At 33.7% G+C, this 18,892-nt stretch overlaps 1 protein-coding gene across 1 annotated transcript; it reads right to left on the minus strand.

The window, feature by feature from the left end:
- Nucleotides 1–271: 271 nt before the first annotated feature.
- LOC116004043 (ATP-dependent DNA helicase PIF1-like) lies at nt 272–2,790 on the minus strand. Its single transcript, XM_031243983.1, has 3 exons — nt 2,118–2,790; nt 493–2,016; nt 272–426 (listed from the first exon to the last, which is right to left on the minus strand). The coding sequence occupies exons 1-3, from the start codon at nt 2,788–2,790 to the stop codon at nt 272–274; spliced, it is 2,352 nt and encodes a 783-aa protein (XP_031099843.1).
- Between the last annotated feature and the right edge of the window lie 16,102 nt (nt 2,791–18,892).

An 18,892-nucleotide genomic window follows, 5' to 3' on the forward strand; every position in this document is an offset into this window, starting at 1 on the left:
AAGATTCTTGGAATCAAACTGTATTTTAATGTTTTTTTAAATTACTTGATTTAAAATAGTTTTGTTCCCATAGTTTTTTTTTTGTATAATAAATATGTTTGAAAAGTTAAAAAAAAATAGTATACAATAGTCTGGAATTAAAAAAATCTCGAAATTAAAACATAATGACTTTAATTACTACTGTAGTAAATTTTGTTTTCAAAGTAAAGAAGATAATAAATTTAATAACAATTATAAAATTAAAATATTATTTTAGAATGAAGTCGAATATTTACAAATTCTGAAAAACTTCCTTGTATACAATGTTTGCTGTTGAAGTTTTTCTGGTGCTTTCACTGTCACAAATCAATATTTTCAGCCCTTCTGGAGTAGTGATCCTAGAAACTGCAACATATAATTGTCCATGACTAAAGACAGGCCTAGAAACTGCAACATATAATTGTCCATGACTAAAGACAGGTTTTTTCAAGAATAGGCCTACATGAGAATGACTAAAGACAGGTTTTTTCAAGAATAGGCCTACATGAGAAAGCGATTGTCCTTGACTCTTATTAATTGTCATTGCATATGAGACAATTAATGGAGATTGTCTTCTTTGAAATTTAAACGGCAACCTCAAGTCTGATGGAGTAAGTGACATTCTTGGTATGAGTACTTTCTCACTTGCACTGCTTCCAGACAATATCCTTGCTTCTAGAACATGGTTTCCAAGTTTAGTAATTACCATTCTTGTGCCATTACATAAACCAATTGAGTGGTCAATATTTCTTAATAGCATAACTGGAGTGCCAACTTTCAATGTCAATGCATGATTGGGTACACCTGAATAGTTGATTCCATTTAAAAATTCTAGAGTGTGAACATCAGCTAACATATCAACATTAGAATCAGATTTGCAAGTACTATCACAACTCAAATATGTAATTCCATTAGACATGTTTAAAGAACTCATATATTCATTTATAGAATGTACCACGTCAAGTGTTAGTGCCAATATTGCCCTTTTTTGTAAGTACGATGGATCATCAATTATACTTGAGAATGATGGATACGTGCTTTCCACGATTGCGTTAATGGGATCTGTAGAATACTGTAAGAGTATTTGTCCAGGTATCTCTATGTATTCACATTCATCTGTTTGCCCCTCAATTTTGCCATCTCCAATTTTTGCAATCCATTCAGAAAAATGTTTCAGTTGTGCATAAACATTATTTGAGGATGAGTTTTGGAGCCTCATATTCTTTGTCAAGCGTAGGACTTTACAATACCTCCATAGGTAAGATGCATTTATTGTTGCATGCACAATATCTTGCCTAGTTCCTTTTGGTATAACTGGTAAAATTTGTCTGAAGTCTCCACCAAACACAACTGTTTTTCCTCCAAAAGGTACGTCTAGCCCTTGTGGGTTATTGAAACGCAATATATCACGCAAACTTCTACCCAAAGCTTCAAAGCAATGTTTGTATATCATTGGCGCTTCATCCCAAATTATAAGTTTGCATTTAACAATGAGTTCAGCTAATTCGCTACCTTGATTGATGTTACATGTACAATCCTCATTTGGATTTAGTGGTATTGCAAACCTTGAATGAGCAGTTCTGCCACCAGGTAGTAGTGACGAAGCTATACCACTTGAAGCAACGTTGAGTACTATATCTCCTTTTGACCTTAATGCTGCTGACAATGTTCTCCAGACAAATGTCTTTCCAGTCCCTCCATAACCGTAAACGAAGAAAATGCCACCTAAATTTGCGTCTATAGCACTGATTATTGTGCTATAAACAACATGTTGTTCTGTTGTTAGATTGGAAATCAATTTTGTATGCTCTTCATGCATTTCTATTCTGTCATATCTCAACTCATCTTGCACCATCCGATTTATTGAACTGGATGCCCACTCAATGTCTGGAAGTGGCATTTGTGCAAAATCACGCAGACTCTTCCCACATCTTGTTAATAGTTTTTCAATCTCAACCAATGCATGGTTCTTTATTTCTTCCTCAGTCATGATCAAATCTATACATTATTAAAAACATAATTAGTTAATGTATTAAGATATTATAATTTATTATCCTATTTTGTCGATGTAAATTTAAAGTAAAATAATAAAAACATACCTTGGTAACCTAATATTTTTCGTTGTTTATACAAAATGTCGTCTGACAATTGTGTCCAACATTTCTCCCAAACAACTTCAGGACGACTTAGAGAATTTGAGGATAACAATGTGGTGAACAAATTTCTCAAGGATTGAGTAGATGCCCAATGACTTGCTTCAACAATTGCATCAACATATTCTTTGTCATCCTCTAGTAGTCCTAGTGCATAACAAGCATCGCGATAGGTACTGTATATTACTCCATTGACTATTCTTAAATCTTCATAACATGTAGGACCTCGCATCACATTCAAGAGACATCTCAAGTAGTACATTTCACCACTACCAGGGGGAACATAGAAAACTCGTCCTATTGAGAATCCCCTTTGTCTTGGTACAAATTCTCTTGTTGATTGTTTCCAAACGAATTTCATTGGCATCTCTGCATAAATTAATTGTCTAGCTTCTGGATATTTTTTGTTTGCCTCAAACCAGGCTAGGAACATGCTTTGTTTTACTGTAGGCTTATCAATAACAACATCAATCGGATCTTCTTCATCAAAGTATATGCGTTGTTCATTCGGTAGATGAAAGCTGAGTCGCTCTACTGGAGGATAGCGATATTGTATTTCAAATCCTAAAATTCTCCATGCCGCTTCACAAGGCGATATGTATCTACAGTCGTAATACATTTTTACCTCATCAACATCTGACGCATTCTGTTCATTAGTAACACTTCGATAGAAAGAAGCTGTGACTCGATCGTTGCCTTTGTTTACGTACTTGAATAAGTACTTGATGGATCGTGATTGGTTACACCACTCGACATTAATGTGAGCACCATATTTGAGCAAAAGGTGTCGATTGTGTGGTACCACATATCTATTGTCAAGTTCAACACCATTCTTCAGCACTATCCTTCTGTTGTCTCCATGCCTATATACTGGGTAGCCATCTTCATCAACAGATATCGTTTCTACGAACCTCTTAGGAAAATGTTTGGTGCAACGTCCATTCATCATACATGGAGATTTAGGCCTTAAAATACCACATGGACCGTGAATCATGAAATCACGCACTACATTGTAGTATTCCGGATCTATTTGTTCATTTGGTATCTTAGCAGATATTATTTTATTTATGTCTTCTCCAGCAGGATATTTATCCTTTTTGTTGAGAAAGAACAAAATATGAGCATGAGGCAATCCACGCTTTTGAAATTCGATTGTGTATATAACTGGCAAGAAATGTTTAGAACATTAAGTATAATATAAAACAATAAGAAAAAAATAAGAATATAAGAAGGATTAAACAAAATAACAAATGTTAAGTTATTTATTTTGAGACTTACTTGCTCTTACTGTACCAAATATTTCTTTTCGTCTTAAATCATTAATCAACGCATCCAACTTCATTTTAAAAACTCGAGAAAGTATATCTGGACGATCTTCTGCATTCAGTCCCCTGTTTGCTACAAATCTTCTAACCTCAGACCATTTTGGATTACACGTGAATGTTATGAACAAGTCTGGATAGCCTGTCCACTTACATATAGCCATCGCGTCTTGATAGTTTTGTATCATGTATCTGGCTCCTCCTGTGAAAGATGACGGTAATATGATACGTTTTCCTTGAGAACTGGGATCCGATTCACCACGAACTAATGCTTCAGATAATCCCTTATATATCTCACACCGCAAATGTTTTTGACTGGCTCTCACATATCTCAACCTTCCAGACTCAATCATTGTGTAAGCATCTACTATAAATTGTTGGAAAAGTCTCCTGGCAAATAATATAGTAGAATTCTGATTATCCCGATCGTGGATTCTGTATGCAAAAAATTCTCTTACACTCATTTTTTCCTTCCCCCAGAATATGAATTATTGGCTTTTGAAAGGGGAATATCTTCTCTGTATCCATCTTCACCATAAGGAAAAAGTAACGGGTATTGCAGACCAAGGTAAGCAGGATGTAATTCTGTAATACGTTGCAATTCACCCGTTTGAGTTTCTATTATTATGTCCCTATCCCCCATCGTTTCGTCAAAATCACCCACAATTAATGTACCTACTTCAGATACTGATGGAAGATTATACGTTCTTGCGTCCCTCTTTCTCTTACCAATAAGTTTTAGCCTTACATCTGTACAACCTTCGTCTTGGATTTTTTTTCCCACCATTCTAAAAAACTTAACCAAAACATTGTTAAGATCTAGCATGTTTTGTAAATCCTTTACAATTTGAAGGTGCAGGTCATCATTGCTCTTAGTTTGCCTGTAACAAATGGTAACACGTTTATGTGTCTAATTAAAATTAAACAATTGAATGAAAAAATTATATATCCCATGATTTGTGTTGGTAAATATAGGTCTAACCTCACAGAATGTATCCGATTTCTGACTTCATTCTGGGTGTCATAAATGTAGAGTTGTGCAAACTTAGGCGTCTCACCTTGAACTGGCAAAAGACTTCCAATTAGATGGAAATTTTGACCATGCAATTTATATATATATATATATATATACACACACACATATATATCAAAATCTTAGTAGAGCCATTTTTTTTTCCTACTCAAAATTTGAATATTTGTATTTTATAAACAAAAAAATTGAAAAGTACATAAATAATACTTTTTTCTTAAGAAAAATAAGTAACAAATTTAATTTCTACTACTGTGTTATTCCTATAACATATTAAGATAAATAGAAAAAAGTAAAAAAATAGAATTGAAATGAAATTAAATTGATTTATCTCCTACTCTTTTATGAAAACACAAAAAAAAAATATTGTTATAAAAAAAATTAATAATATTTTTACACTACAATTGTGTTGTTCTTCACATTGTCCTTTTATTATTATTATTATTATTATTATTATTATTATTATTATTATTATTATTATTATTATTATTATTATTATTATTATATAAAAGATAAATTTCCCATAGCTCAAATCCCTACCTAAACGGCAAAACCAATCCCTACACTATTTACAATAGCCAATAATAAAAATCCACATAGTATTCGTAATTCATAAGCTTAAAAGTATATCAATTCACATGCATTCTCTTTATAAAAAAAAATTAAAGAATTCATAAGCTGATAAGTATACTTCCAAGCATTGGCTAACCAAAAAAAAAATTTAATTATTAATTTAATGAAAGAATATATTACCGTCTGTATGATTTTTGGGACTTAGCCGTGACTGTTTTATTGAGGTTGATTCCAGCAGCTGTTTCATGAGTATTATAGTCTAAATGTATAGTTTTTAAAGAGTATGGAATAATGTAGCTTAAAACTTAGTTGAAAGACAATAGTTTTGTATTTATACTTCTGTGATGTAATATTTTAGTTAAATGAATAATATATATATTTTGATTCTACTCATATTTAGAATGATTATCAATGAATATTTGATTTAAATTTACACCATAATAAATTCAACAAATTTATAATTATTTTATCGATTTGGTACATATAAAATAAACGATTTTGCTCATATCTAATTTAACAATATTTGTTTTTATTTTACATTGTGGTGTTGACAGAAATAATATCCGTAATATCTAATTTAAGGAATTAATATAAATTTTTAAAATAGATTGTAGTTAGGGTGTTTGATTATGTTCATATGTTTCTTTTGATAAGCTTATTTTTTTACAATTTAATACAATTTGATTTCTTAAATATATTATTACTAAATTTCATTTCATTTTTTATGAGTAAATTGAATCAGGTAGTTTGTTATTATATAATTTTGGCTAAAGTGCCATCCCGCACCATGAACCATAAGCCATTTGTCATGCCGCAACCTGGACTTTTATAAGTGACTATTCGAGTCACAAACCAATTTTTTTTCCACCTAGTCTGTTTAGCCAGTTTCGTTTAGGTAACAGGTTATATGATGCTGATGTGGATGTGTTTACTTCTTGACGTGTTAAAATTAGTTGAGGTGGCAGCCATTCATCAACTCCTTCAATTAAACCCAAATATGATACACAAAGCTAACCCTAATTTCAATTTCTCCTCCCACTCTAAATCCCGTAATCGCGTTGAATTAAGGATGAACTAGTGGAAGGACGACAAGCCTCCGACGACTGAAACCCTAAATTCCTAAGCGCAACGAGGCAGTGGACGAACCATTGGACGGCAGACGGAGCACGAACGAAGGCATTTGGAATTTATGCGAAGGACGAGTAAGGTACGTAGGACTATATATGCTAATAGTGTAGGAATTTGGTAATTGAGAAGTATATGCGAATATGCTGTGAAAAGGCTTTGAATATGATGTGTTGTGGTCCTGGTTTTGCTTTGATTAAAGTATAGATTTTGCATTGATTTTGATGTGGTGTGGTCCTACTGTCTACTGTATTTGATTAAAGTGATGTAGTGGGTCCTGTTGCCTGCTGTATGTCTTTTGCTTTGTGCCAAAGTATTTGAATGTGATGTAGTAGTCCTGGTATACTGCATTGTGTGTATAAAGTGAGACAGTGTGGTGTGGTGTTGCTTTTATGTTTAAATATGCATTGATTTTTTTTTCCAGGATGTGTGAAAGTGTGGAACTAATTATTCATCATGGTGGAAATTTTATGCAAAACCCTATGCTTACATATGTGAATGGTGAGACTGAAGTAGTGCACTTGGACCCTGACTTAATATGTTATCCCCACCTAGTTAAGTATATAAAAGACCAAAGATATGGGAAAATATCCTCACTGACTTATAAGTTGACCACAGAACCATTTACAGCTTTAAAAGTACTTCATAATCATGCTACGAGTCTCCACTTAGCTCAGATTGCAAGTGAAAATAAAAGGTGTGAGATTTATGTAGAACATGGGATAGATGAGCCTGAAGTGGGTACTTTATCTTTACCTGGGCCTGAAAGGGGTAGTGTAGATCAAGCTGAGGATGAGGGGAATGAAGTAGAGGCTAACATAGGGGGTGAGGAAGCAGAACTAGAAGCTGATTTTAGGGGTGAGGAGGAAGAACTAGGGGCTGATTATGGAGGTGAGGAGGCAGAACCAGGGGATGATTTTGGAGGTGAGGAGGCAGAAGCATATTCTGGACTAGGGAGTGATTATTACAGTGAGCAGGATACTGATTTAAGCATTGGAAGTGAGCACATTACCAGTGGCAGTGAGCACTTNATTGGAAGTGAGCACATTACCAGTGGCAGTGAGCACTTAACAAGTGACAGTGAGCACATAGAAAGGAAAAGGGGGCTGAAGAGAAAAACAAAAGGTAGAGTAGATGATGTACCAATACCACCTTATGTGCTACCAGATGGAAATCCCTTAGGAGATGATGCAGATTCAGTGTATTATGATTCACAAGATCCTCCAACAGTTGAAGCAGATTTGGAGAATGAGGATGGGGTTGAGGTGCAATCAAAGTACAACGATAAACACCCTAAGTACAACCCTAAATCAGATCCACCTTTTATTGAATTAGGTATGTACTTTGATGACAATGTGCAATTTAAGCTTGCTATGATTTCATATGCTGTACACATAAAGAGAGACTTATTTTGGAAAAAGAATGGGTTAAAATATGTTAGGGTTGAATGCCTTGGAAAGGGGTGTGAGTTTCATGTTAGTGCAGGGTGGGAAGAAAGAACTAGGTGCTTTCAAGTGAAATCCATTATGTTGGAGCATAAATGCAACTCTTAGTTTAGCTTAGGGATAGTTAGTCAGAAATGGGTTGAATGGAAGTTTGAAGAGAAGGTGAGGCAAAATCCAAGTATTGGGTATTCAGAGCTGAGCAAGGACATTAAATCTGAACTGAATTTGAATGTAACTGTCAGTATGTGTAGAAGGGCAATTGCAGGGATTTTGAAGAAACTAGATATTGGGTATGAAAGCCAGTTCAAAAGGCTAAGAGATTATGCATAAGAGTGCTTGAATTCTAACCCAGGGAGTACAGTGAAGATAAAAACAACAAGGACTGTGGAGAATTCACCTTTGGTATTTGAGAGAATATATGTTTGTTTTGCTGGAGTGAAGAAGGGTTTTTTAGAGGGTTGTAGGAGGTTCATTGGACTGGATGGCTGCTTTTTGAAGGGGAAACTAAAGGGTGAAATACTCAGTGCTGTGGGTAGAGATGGGAACAATCAAATGTACCCCATTGCTTGGGCTGTAGTTGAGATTGAGAATAACTCATCATGGAGCTGGTTTCTGAAGCTATTGAAGGATGATTTGTGCATTGAGGACCCCACTGAATGGACCTTAATGAGTGATCAGCAAAAGGTAACTCCAATTGAATACTTGACTTTGCTAAATCTGTTCAGTTACAATATTCATGATATTATTAACTTCAATCTGAATATGCAGGGTTATCTACTGTCATACAAGAAGTCTTCCCTGGAGTTGAGCACAGAAATTGTGCTAGGCATGTCCATGCCAACTAGAGTAAGAAGCACAGAGGGAAGGTTCTAAAGGGGCTTTTCTGGCAGATTGCTAAGACCCCTAATCAACCACTACTTGCAGAAGGTTTGAAAGCTTTGGAGAAGGTAGATGGTACAGCACTTCAAGATCTACAGAAGTACCCTATGCAATTTTGGTGCAAAGCATTCTTCAAAGATGATGTCAAATGTGATTTGGTGGATAACAACTTGAGTGAGGCATTCAACAAGACATTGTTGAATGCAAGGTCCAAAAACATTATTCCAATGCTAGAGGATATAAGAGTATCTGTGATGAAGTGGATTGCAAAGAAGAAGACAATTGCTAGTAGATGGAGTGGGAATTATGGGCCATTTGTGATGAAGAAATTGAATGAGAACATACTTGGAAGTGCAGAGTGGGAAGTTGTTTATAATGGAGCTGATGGATATGAAGTCAAAAAAGGAAGATTTCAATTCAAAGTGAATTTAGAGATGAGGACCTGTTCTTGTAGACTATGGCAGTTGACAGGGTTGCCATGCTCTCATTCCATTTGTGTTATATTTCACAAGGGCCATCAACCAGATGAGTACATTCATGAGTGGTATAGTAAGGATAAGTACTTGAAGACCTATGAGCATGTCATAGAGCCAATCAATGGAGAAATGTTTTGGCCAAGAACTGAAGGAGATGAGATCCATGCTCCAGTCCCAAGGAAGATGACTGGAAGGCCAAAGAAAAAAAGAAAGCTTCAAGATGATGAAAAGAACAAAGACAAGAACAAATTGAGTACAGAGGTTAGAAAGCTGTCAAGGAAAGGAAGAGTAATGACCTGTCAACTGTGCAAGGAGAAAGGGCACAACAAAAGATTTTGTCCAACTTTGTCAAGCCAAGTAGAAGCATCTGGGCCTGCTACTGTTAGAGCCAGAGGAGCTGAAGAAAACATTGTTGGAACTCAAGAAAGCACTCTTGAAGATGCTAGCAGATTGAATAATTAGAGTACTTATAGTTTGTTGTTAGCTACTGATTATTGTATGTGTTTTGCTACTGTCCTTGGCTGTTTTTTTGCTACTAAAATGGCTGCTGAATTATATTGGTATTGTGCTATATTTGACAGTTAAGTTTGTATGACAGTTTTTGGCAAAACTTATTGACAGTTAAGTTTGTATGACAGTTTGTATATTTGACCAACAACTTATTGACAGTTTTTGACAATGTATATGTCACTTTGTATGTTAAGTTGAAGCAGTCAAATTGAGCTGAACTTTGGCAGTTTGTATGTTAAATTTGGCAGTTTGTATGTTAAGTTTGTATGTCAGTCTTATGTTGAAGCAGTCAAATTGAAACAAATTATGCCAAACAATCTGGCAGTCAAGTAGACTAAAACCAAACAACACATTTAGACAGTAAATGGCTACTGGAAATGGCTACTGGAAAGTGAAACAGCAAACTTGGAACATTTCATTACAACCTTAACAACGTTTTACATTTTCTAACTACAATTTTTGGCTAAAAGCATCACCACAATTACAATTAACATAAAAAAACACTTCATCCTTAACAATTGATTTTCTTTTTTCATTGCACTATACTCATTTAAAATGAGTGCTCTCACACCTTCAAATTCACTCCTCAAAGACACTACTAGATTCTTTAGGTCTTCTTGCTCACTTTCGCACCTCCTTGCATTTTGATCCTTCCAAAGGAAAAAGCCACATCCATTCCCATCCTACACAATTCAATTACGAAAAAAAAACCCACAAATTTTAGAAAACCCTAACTTTATCAATTCAAAATCAAAATTCATTCACAAGATGACAAAACTCTTACCTTCCATCTTTGACACCCAAAGAATTGCTTTCCCGACTCTCTACTTGTGCAAATAGGAGCTTTCAACCCACAATTACAATAAATACTAGGTTCATAATCCATGTTTACTCTCACTCGAGATGTATTCGAGGAAGATGACATCTTCACCGCTGAGTGTTTCGTCCAAGAATAGCTTCTCGCCGGAGGAAATGGTGGTGTCTGATTGCGTCGTCGGCCGGAGCAAGTAGCTGTGCACCCAGAGCTGTGAAATCGAGAACTATATAGAAGGTGAATGACAAATGTGTTCTATATTAATACTAGAAATAAGGAGGAACAATGCCACATCACACTTTTACCGCTGCCATGTCACCTAGGCAACAGGGAAACTGGCTAAACAGACTAGGTGGAAAAAAAAATTGGTTTGTGACTCGAATAGTCACTTATAAAAGTCTAGGGTGCGGCATGACAAATGGCTTATGGTTCATGGTGCGGGATGGCACTTTAGCCTATAATTTTTTTGAGTACTACTGCAAATGTTACAATGTAGTATCTGTTCATTTGTTATTATATATTTATTTAGAGAGTCATTACCATTTTTGGTCCTATTGTTATTGTGACATTGTCAATTTTAGTCCACTTTATTAATTTTTGCCACATTTGAACCACTCTTTTTTAGGCATTGCCACTTTTAGTCCATCGTTAGAAAATCCGTCCAAAAGCCGTCAAACACAGGGGTATATTTGTCTTTTCAGTGAGCGTTCGTCGTCTCTTATAAACATTTCAGCCAGAAACTCCACCGTCGCCATCCAATGTTCCTTCGGCGCCCTTTTGTTCATCCACCTGTTCGTGCTGGCATATTCCACCAGATTTCTCGAATCTTCGAACCTAGATCCGACCGGCCCTTCATGCTTTCTTCTGCAATTCCAGCAATCCTGAGCAGCCACTGATGCCTCCCTTTCAGAACTCAGGCCGCAAGTTCTTCTTATCCCTTATCTATTGTATGATGTTTATATGCGTATATATTTCTATGTATACTCATCCATTTGTTTGAGCTTGCTGTTTATAAAATTAATTGGTAAAGTGAGTGCTTAGATATTGGGTTTATAGAAGTTCAAATTTTTCAATTAGTTCTATAAATTGGATGGTAGTTCTTGAGATAAACATTAATGGGTTGATTGTCAAATCGAAACTTAAATGAATAAAACAAAATACTGAATCCTTATTGTCTGAATATGAAATTATTGTGTTCCATGGACTGAAAAATTAATTTGATTTCTCGTAATTGTTAAAATGAATTTGCGTTGATTGCCCATAGTATAAGAGACGGCTAGCACGTCGTTGATCAATGTGATCCGACGAGCACAGGCATTGCAGAAGGCCCATCAGGACTCGTATTTCGTAGTTGATCAGTTGATTTTGGGGCTTTTGGACGATTCTCATATTGGTTGCCAACAATCAGTTGCCAAGTAACCTGGCTGATGTTAGGCTTATAGCATTGGACATGGGAGCACTGAAGTACAGAGGGGAATTTGAGGAAAGGTTGAAAGCAGTGTTGATGGAAGCAGAAGAAGCCGAAGGGAAAGTGATTCTCTTCATTGATGAGATTCATTTGGTTTTGGGTGCTGGACGAACAGAGGGGTCTATGGATGCTGCAAATCTCTTTAAGTCAATGAAAAGACAAATATACCCCTGTGTTTGACGGCTTTTGGACGGATTTTCTAACGATGGACTAAAAGTGGCAATGCCTAAAAAAGAATGGTTCAAATGTGGCAAAAATTAATAAAGTGGACTAAAATTGGCAATGTCACAATAACAGTAGGACCAAAAATGGTAATGACTCTTATTTATATATATAGATAGATAGATAGATAGTTAATATTTTTATAATCTAAGAGTAATAAAAAATCTCTTAAAAAAGATTAATAAAATATAATATATGAAAATAAATATATTTAATGAAACATTTAATAGCACAAAAATCTGGTTTATAACAGAAATCCAATTTATAAAAACATGACAAATTAAAAAAATACTCATACCAACATAAATGCAAACTAATTCAACATAACTTTCAAACTTTCTGAACAAATGTAATAAATAATTCAGCAAATAACTCCACCCTTGTTCAATTTCAAGGTTTTTCTATCTTCATAATCGATTTTGACTTCTTTCCAACATTGGATGAAAATGAATCATTCAAGGTACGTTTAATGCTGTTACTGGAAGATCCAGATCCAATTATTTCAACATCAACGTCTTTTTTGAGATCTTTTATTGGTGTTGTGAACTCACCACCTGAAGACAATTCCTATAAAAAAACGGTTTCTATAATTTATGTTGTCTAATATTTTCAAAGCTAAAAGAATAAATATAAAAATAGTTTATTATATAACAAAGATAAATTACCTCAACACTGTTATCTTGACCATGTTGGAATGTGGAAAAAGCATTTGAATCCTATACAATGAAAGTATATATATTATTTACTTTGTATTATTTAAAAATTAATTACAAATTAAATTTGAGATATTTCCAACCTGGCTCTCGAGCACCATACTATCATGAACTTTTGAAATAAGTCCTGGTTCACGACAAAGTTTCATTACGGTCCAAGTTCCATAAAAATTTGATAGGTGCTCTGGCTTTACTTGAACCTTAAACAGAAGGGTTTGGTGAACTACAACATTCATTTATGGGGGAAACGAATCCATTTCATAAAAAATAAGATAACAAAGATTTTTTTTGAAAACAGATAACAAAGATTAACAATATAGGATATTTTATATTTTTAATAAAAAATAATGTAATAAATTTACAAAGAATAACACGTGATGATGAAATTAGGTATTTACCATTATACATTTTTGCACGACACATCTGAATTATCAACACAACAGGTTCCGGATCTGGGTGGTCCACAAGTGGGAGCAATAAATCAACATATTGGTCCCAGAAAGTACATCTTAAAGTTTTTCCCCTGTATATAGTTGTTAAATAAATAATATTTATTTTCAAATATAGTAACATAGAAAAGTAATAAAATTGTAATATGTAAAAATAGATTTCAAACATTACTTACTCATGATCTTGAATAACAATCTCCATGAATCTTTTTTGTTTCCCAAAAACTAATGTAGTGCAAGGTGATTGCATAGATACAATAAATCCAATCAAATCTATTTTAACAAATAAATAACTGTAAATAATTAAATTAGATAACATATGCTAAAAGATGAAGTTATTGTATACAAAACAATATTACCAAATAATTCTGAAGAAATTATATCTTCTGGTTTAAGTTGGCCAAACTCCTTGAATTTATAAATATTGTTTGGGAAACTGGTATCTGCATGTTCAATCACTTCTGTGCCCCGCATGGAACTGAGCATGTATTTGTGTTGAGTGGTTTTGAATGCCATAGAATTGTTGGAAACAATGAAATTATTTATTTCGTAAAAACATCCCTCATCAAGCATACACTTGAATTTTTCAACATGTCGTTGTTTGAATGTCAAGTGTATACGGGTACCCTGATATATTAATAATAAAATAGGAATTGTGAATGAATGTACCCAAAAACAATAAATTTTACCTATTTTTTCAATGCAAATAAAACATAAAACTTCGTATTAAAAAAACAATGATATACAAAATTTTAAAAAGAAAGAAAAAAAAAACTTAAAACAACAATTGATAAAGCCAAATAATAAATAATAAATTATAAATTATAAATAATAATAATAATATAAACAAATAGAGGGATTTATAGAACATATATATGAATATGAATTAGAAAATATATATGATGATTCAAGAAATGAATATATATATATATATATATATATATATATATATATATATATATATACCTCTACATCTTCCAGCACAGATTCTAAGGTTGCACCTCTATTGTTCTTTACTTCGTAAATATGAATCAATCGTACAATTATTGACCACTCACTGTTGTAGGCGTTTATCTTATTGAGTGTAACAAAAGTAGGGACCATTATAGATATAATTTTTTTGCTATGCTATGAGGCTATAGTGCTAATATATAGTGAATGATGTAAAATAAGTTGAATACATATTGATTTATATAGTGGTATGAGATTTATTACATAAGAGATTTATTTGGAAAATAATAATAATAATTGATTAATAATTATTATTGATTGATTATTTATTAATTACAAATGAGTAAATATAATCCTTGACTGTATTCTAATTAGGTAAAATTAGGTAATTAGGGTGGTTGTTTGTTGGACTAAGTCAAATCGTAGAGTATAATGTGTATTCTCATTCCCGTACTTTTCTCTTAATAACCAATTTATCTACTATACACGTTAATTCTTTTGAATCTGGGGTTGTGATTAGAGCAATCATATGCATTTAATTTTGACCATATATTAAATTTTTTATATTAATTATAACGCATATATACATAGTAGTAGATATTATATACATAAATATGTATATAACGAATATATACATTATGTTATATAAATTATAAATATTCTAGCTTAATAGCTATCCATGTATATATATGTATATACGGTACAAATTTTATTACTTAAAATAATTGAATAAAACATGGTCTTCCTTCTAATTTTTTTTAGACTTTTCCTATTATAATTTTTAATTATGCATTTAATTTTGACCATATATAATATTTATTATATTAATTATAACGTACATATAGATATTTATAGATATTATATACATAAATATGTATATAACGTATATATACATTATGGTATATAAATTATAAATATTCTAGCTTAATAAAAGAATTATTGGCTTTTTTATAATCAATTTCTATTTTATTGTAAGTAATTTTCCTTTATTAAATCATTGCATATGGAGCAATTTAATGGCGATCAAAATTAAAGCCTTAAAATAAATATTCTCAATAATTAGGTCGTATGTATAGTTGTATATCATATTGAACTCTTTAATAGTAGTTTCAACTTTTAAATGAATTAATATTATTGTTTTGTGTTAACACAAGTAAAATGTATGATTAATATGTGTATTATCAATATGATTGAATACAACACCAAGCTTATATCATATGTCAACTTTAGGTAACTAAACATTAGGTCGTATGTATAGTTGTATATCATATGTGTATTCCAGCTGACTTAATATAAACAACTAAGTTTCCGGAATTATTAATCGCCAATAGGCCAAACCCTGCCTTGCACGTGGGTTTACAAACAACTTAATTTAACAGCTGACTTAATATAAACAACTTTTTTCATATAAAAATTGCTGTGATCGCAAAACGAAGAACTCTCCAAATCAAAAGGTTGATATTGTATGAACTGAAGATTGCTTTTGAACCATAGCTCGTGAATTCGATACCGGGAGATATCAACAACTTAATACATAGAAAATATAGAGTGAATATAAAATTTTTATATTAAATATTAATATTACGCATGGCATAAAACCATGCAGGATTCAGTGGATCAAACTAAAAAAGAAACCTGCAAATAGTTTTAATAAAAAAATGGGTTGGATTCGGGTTTGGTTGGGAACCCAGGAGTGAAGAACCCAATCATGATGGATTCTGATATGATCTTTGTGATAAAGATTATCCTCGTCGAAATTCTCGAAGTAGACATAATAACGGTTCTTCATTTTCCGGGTGATTTGACCGACCCACCAACCGTCATTGTCGAAGGCGTCCACTACCTGGTACATGTTGAAAAAGGTGGACTGCACTTGCGGCGGCTGCGGCCGGATTTGATCGAGTGGAATGTTCTCCGTCAGTGGGGCGGAAAAGTCGTCCGTCATCAGATTCTTGTATTGAACTATGTAGACATTGCCGGCGATCAACTGACCCACCACCGTCGCCTCGTAGTAGGATCCCACGAAGCCTTCATCGTTGCTCGCCACCTCCACCACATCGCCAATCCGGTAACCAACCGTCTGTAGAGTCCTCATGGTTCTTGATTTTCCAGGAAAAAACCGGGAGAAATAGATTTTGATGAATAGGAAAACAAATTCAATAGGCGAAAATAAAAACATGAAAAATTTCTAGAGTTGATAGTCTAATCCTTACCTTTCCAATTGTCGAGTCCTTTGCTGGTTTATCACTTCCTCCTAATATCCAGTTATCAAAAACTCATAATGTGGTTGCTGTACAAATTATTCTTTGTGCATATATACATATATATACATCAGTCAAAACATTAATATTAATTATGTTTTGATTCCGTTTGTGCATATATTACATATATATACACATCAGTCAAAAGATTAACATATATAAATCAGTCCATAATTTCCGTGAATATCCATTATATTCTTTTAATTTAACGATATTAATTTATTATTTATGTTTTGACTAAAGTGCCCTCCAATTTTTTGGGGGAAAAATCCTCCAGGCACTTCTGTTATTATATATATATATAGATATAGATAATAATATTATTATTATTATTACAACATTGTCCCCCTTAAACCAAGTTGGATATATTCGTCATCCCAATTTCCTTCTTCAGTTGGAGAAATGTCTCTGTCTTCAATGGCTTTGTAAAAATATCAGCAACTTGACATTCACTTGCACAGTACTCAATGTTGATTTGTTTTGCAGCAACCAACTCTCTGATTTTGTGATATTTGATATCAATGTGTTTGCTGCGACCATGAATAATAGGATTTTTTGACAACGAAATGGCAGACTTGTTGTCACAAAAAATTGTTGTAGGCGCCTCCTGCTTTTGTTGCAAAAACTCCAAAATTCTTCTGAGCCAAATTGCTTGAGTAGCACAGTTTGCTGCTGCAATGTATTCTGCTTCTGGGGTTGAAAGTGCTACAATCTGCTGTTTCTTTGAGGACCAAGAAAATATAGCAGAACCAAGATAGAAAGCATATCCCGATGTGCTTTTTCTTGTCTCAACATCTCCAGCCCAATCACTGTCTGTGCATCCAACAAGTTTCACAGCATCATTAGTAGAGTAAAAAATCTCATCATTACTCGTACCTTTGACATATCTCAGAATTCGCTTTGCTGCAACCCAATGTGATTCTTTTGGTTCCTCCATGAATCTGCTGAGTATTCCAACTCCAAAAGAAATATCTGGCCTTGTAGCTACCAAATATGTCAAACTCCCAATTAAACTTTTATAAGCTGTAACATTCACATTCTTACCACACTCATCTTTGGACATCTTCAACTTTTCAGCTACTGGAGTTGAAACTGGTTCGGAGTTTTCCATTTTTATCTTTCTCAAAATATCAGCAGCATATTTCTTCTGTGAAATAAAGATTCCACCATTCATCTGAACAACTTCAAGACCAAGAAAGTAACACATAAGGCCCATATCAGTCATTTCAAATTTCTTAATGAGTGCCTCCCTGAATTCTGAGATTAGTTTCAAATTGTTTCCAGTAAAAATCAAATCATCAACATACACACAGATTATAACAGTATCTCCAGAATCTGTGTATTTGACATATAGAGTATGCTCTTAAGGACATCTTATAAAACCATTCTCAATAAAATAGGAATCAATGCAACCATACCATGCTCTAGGTGTCTGTTTTAAACCATACAAAGCTTTTCTCAACTTGTAAACCTTATTTTCTTCCCCTTTCTTCACATACCCTGCAGGTTGCTCAACATATATTTCCTCTTCAAGAAAGCCATTCAAAAAAGAGAACTTGACATCCATTTGATACAATTTCCAATCATTTTGAGCAGTAAGAGAAATAAGCATTCGCACAGTATCAAGCCTACTTACTGGAGCAAAAACCTCAAAATAATCAATACCTGATTTTTGCTTATAACCCTTTGCTACCAACCGTGTCTTAAAACGGTCTACCTCACCATTTGACTTGTATTTGGTTTTATAAACCCACTTTACTCCAATTGGCTTCTTTTCGGGAGGTAATTCTGTTAACTCCCAAGTACCGTTCTTTTCAATGGCACAAATCTCCTCATCTATTGCCTTAAGCCAATGAGTTTCTGTAGCAGCCTCCTCAAATGATATAGGGTCACAATCTGCAAAGAGAGCAAACTGAACAATCTCTTCATCAGTCAAGTCATTATCATTACCCAAAACATACTCTTCCAAACGAGCTGGTAAGTGACGCTCGCGTTGAGATCTCCGAACTGATGACTCTGGCTGTAAAGAAGATTGAACATTTATCTGAAACCAATTGCTCATTATCAGGAATAATGGGAACAACAACTGACCTTTCTTCTTTAGTTGACCAATCCCATGCACCATATTCATCAAAAGTGACATCACGACTTATAACAACCTTTTGAGTTTCAGGATTATACAATTTATAAGCCTTTGAAGTGTCACTATAACCAATAAAAATACACTTCTCACCTTTATCATCCAACTTCTTTCTCAACTGATCTGGCACATGTGCATATGCCAAACATCCAAAAACCTTGAGATGTCTGATGGAGGGTTTATTCCCACTCCAAGCTTCCTCAAGTGTCTTATCACGAACACTTTTAGTTGGACACCTGTTCAACACATGAACAGCACAAGCAACAGCTTCTGCCCAAAAAGGTTTAGGCAGATTCTTAGATTTCATCATGCATCTCACCATGTCTATGATAGACCTATTGTT

This window comes from Ipomoea triloba, chromosome 14, assembly GCF_003576645.1.
Source record: "Ipomoea triloba cultivar NCNSP0323 chromosome 14, ASM357664v1".
NCBI classification, from domain to species: Eukaryota; Viridiplantae; Streptophyta; class Magnoliopsida; order Solanales; family Convolvulaceae; genus Ipomoea; species Ipomoea triloba.

What these genes read in the sequence shown, in the direction of transcription:
- LOC116004043 (XM_031243983.1), bottom strand. Translation starts at nt 2,790, where the DNA reads ATGTATTACGACTGTAGATACATATCGCCTTGTGAAGCGGCATGGAGA. An exon ending in AAAAATATTAGGTTACCAAG is followed by an intron (nt 2,017 to 2,117) that starts GTATGTTTTTAT and finishes AATAATGTATAG; the next exon opens with ATTTGATCATGACTGAGGAA. An exon ending in CTTGAAAAAACCTGTCTTTA is followed by an intron (nt 427 to 492) that starts GTCATTCTCATG and finishes TATATGTTGCAG; the next exon opens with TTTCTAGGCCTGTCTTTAGT.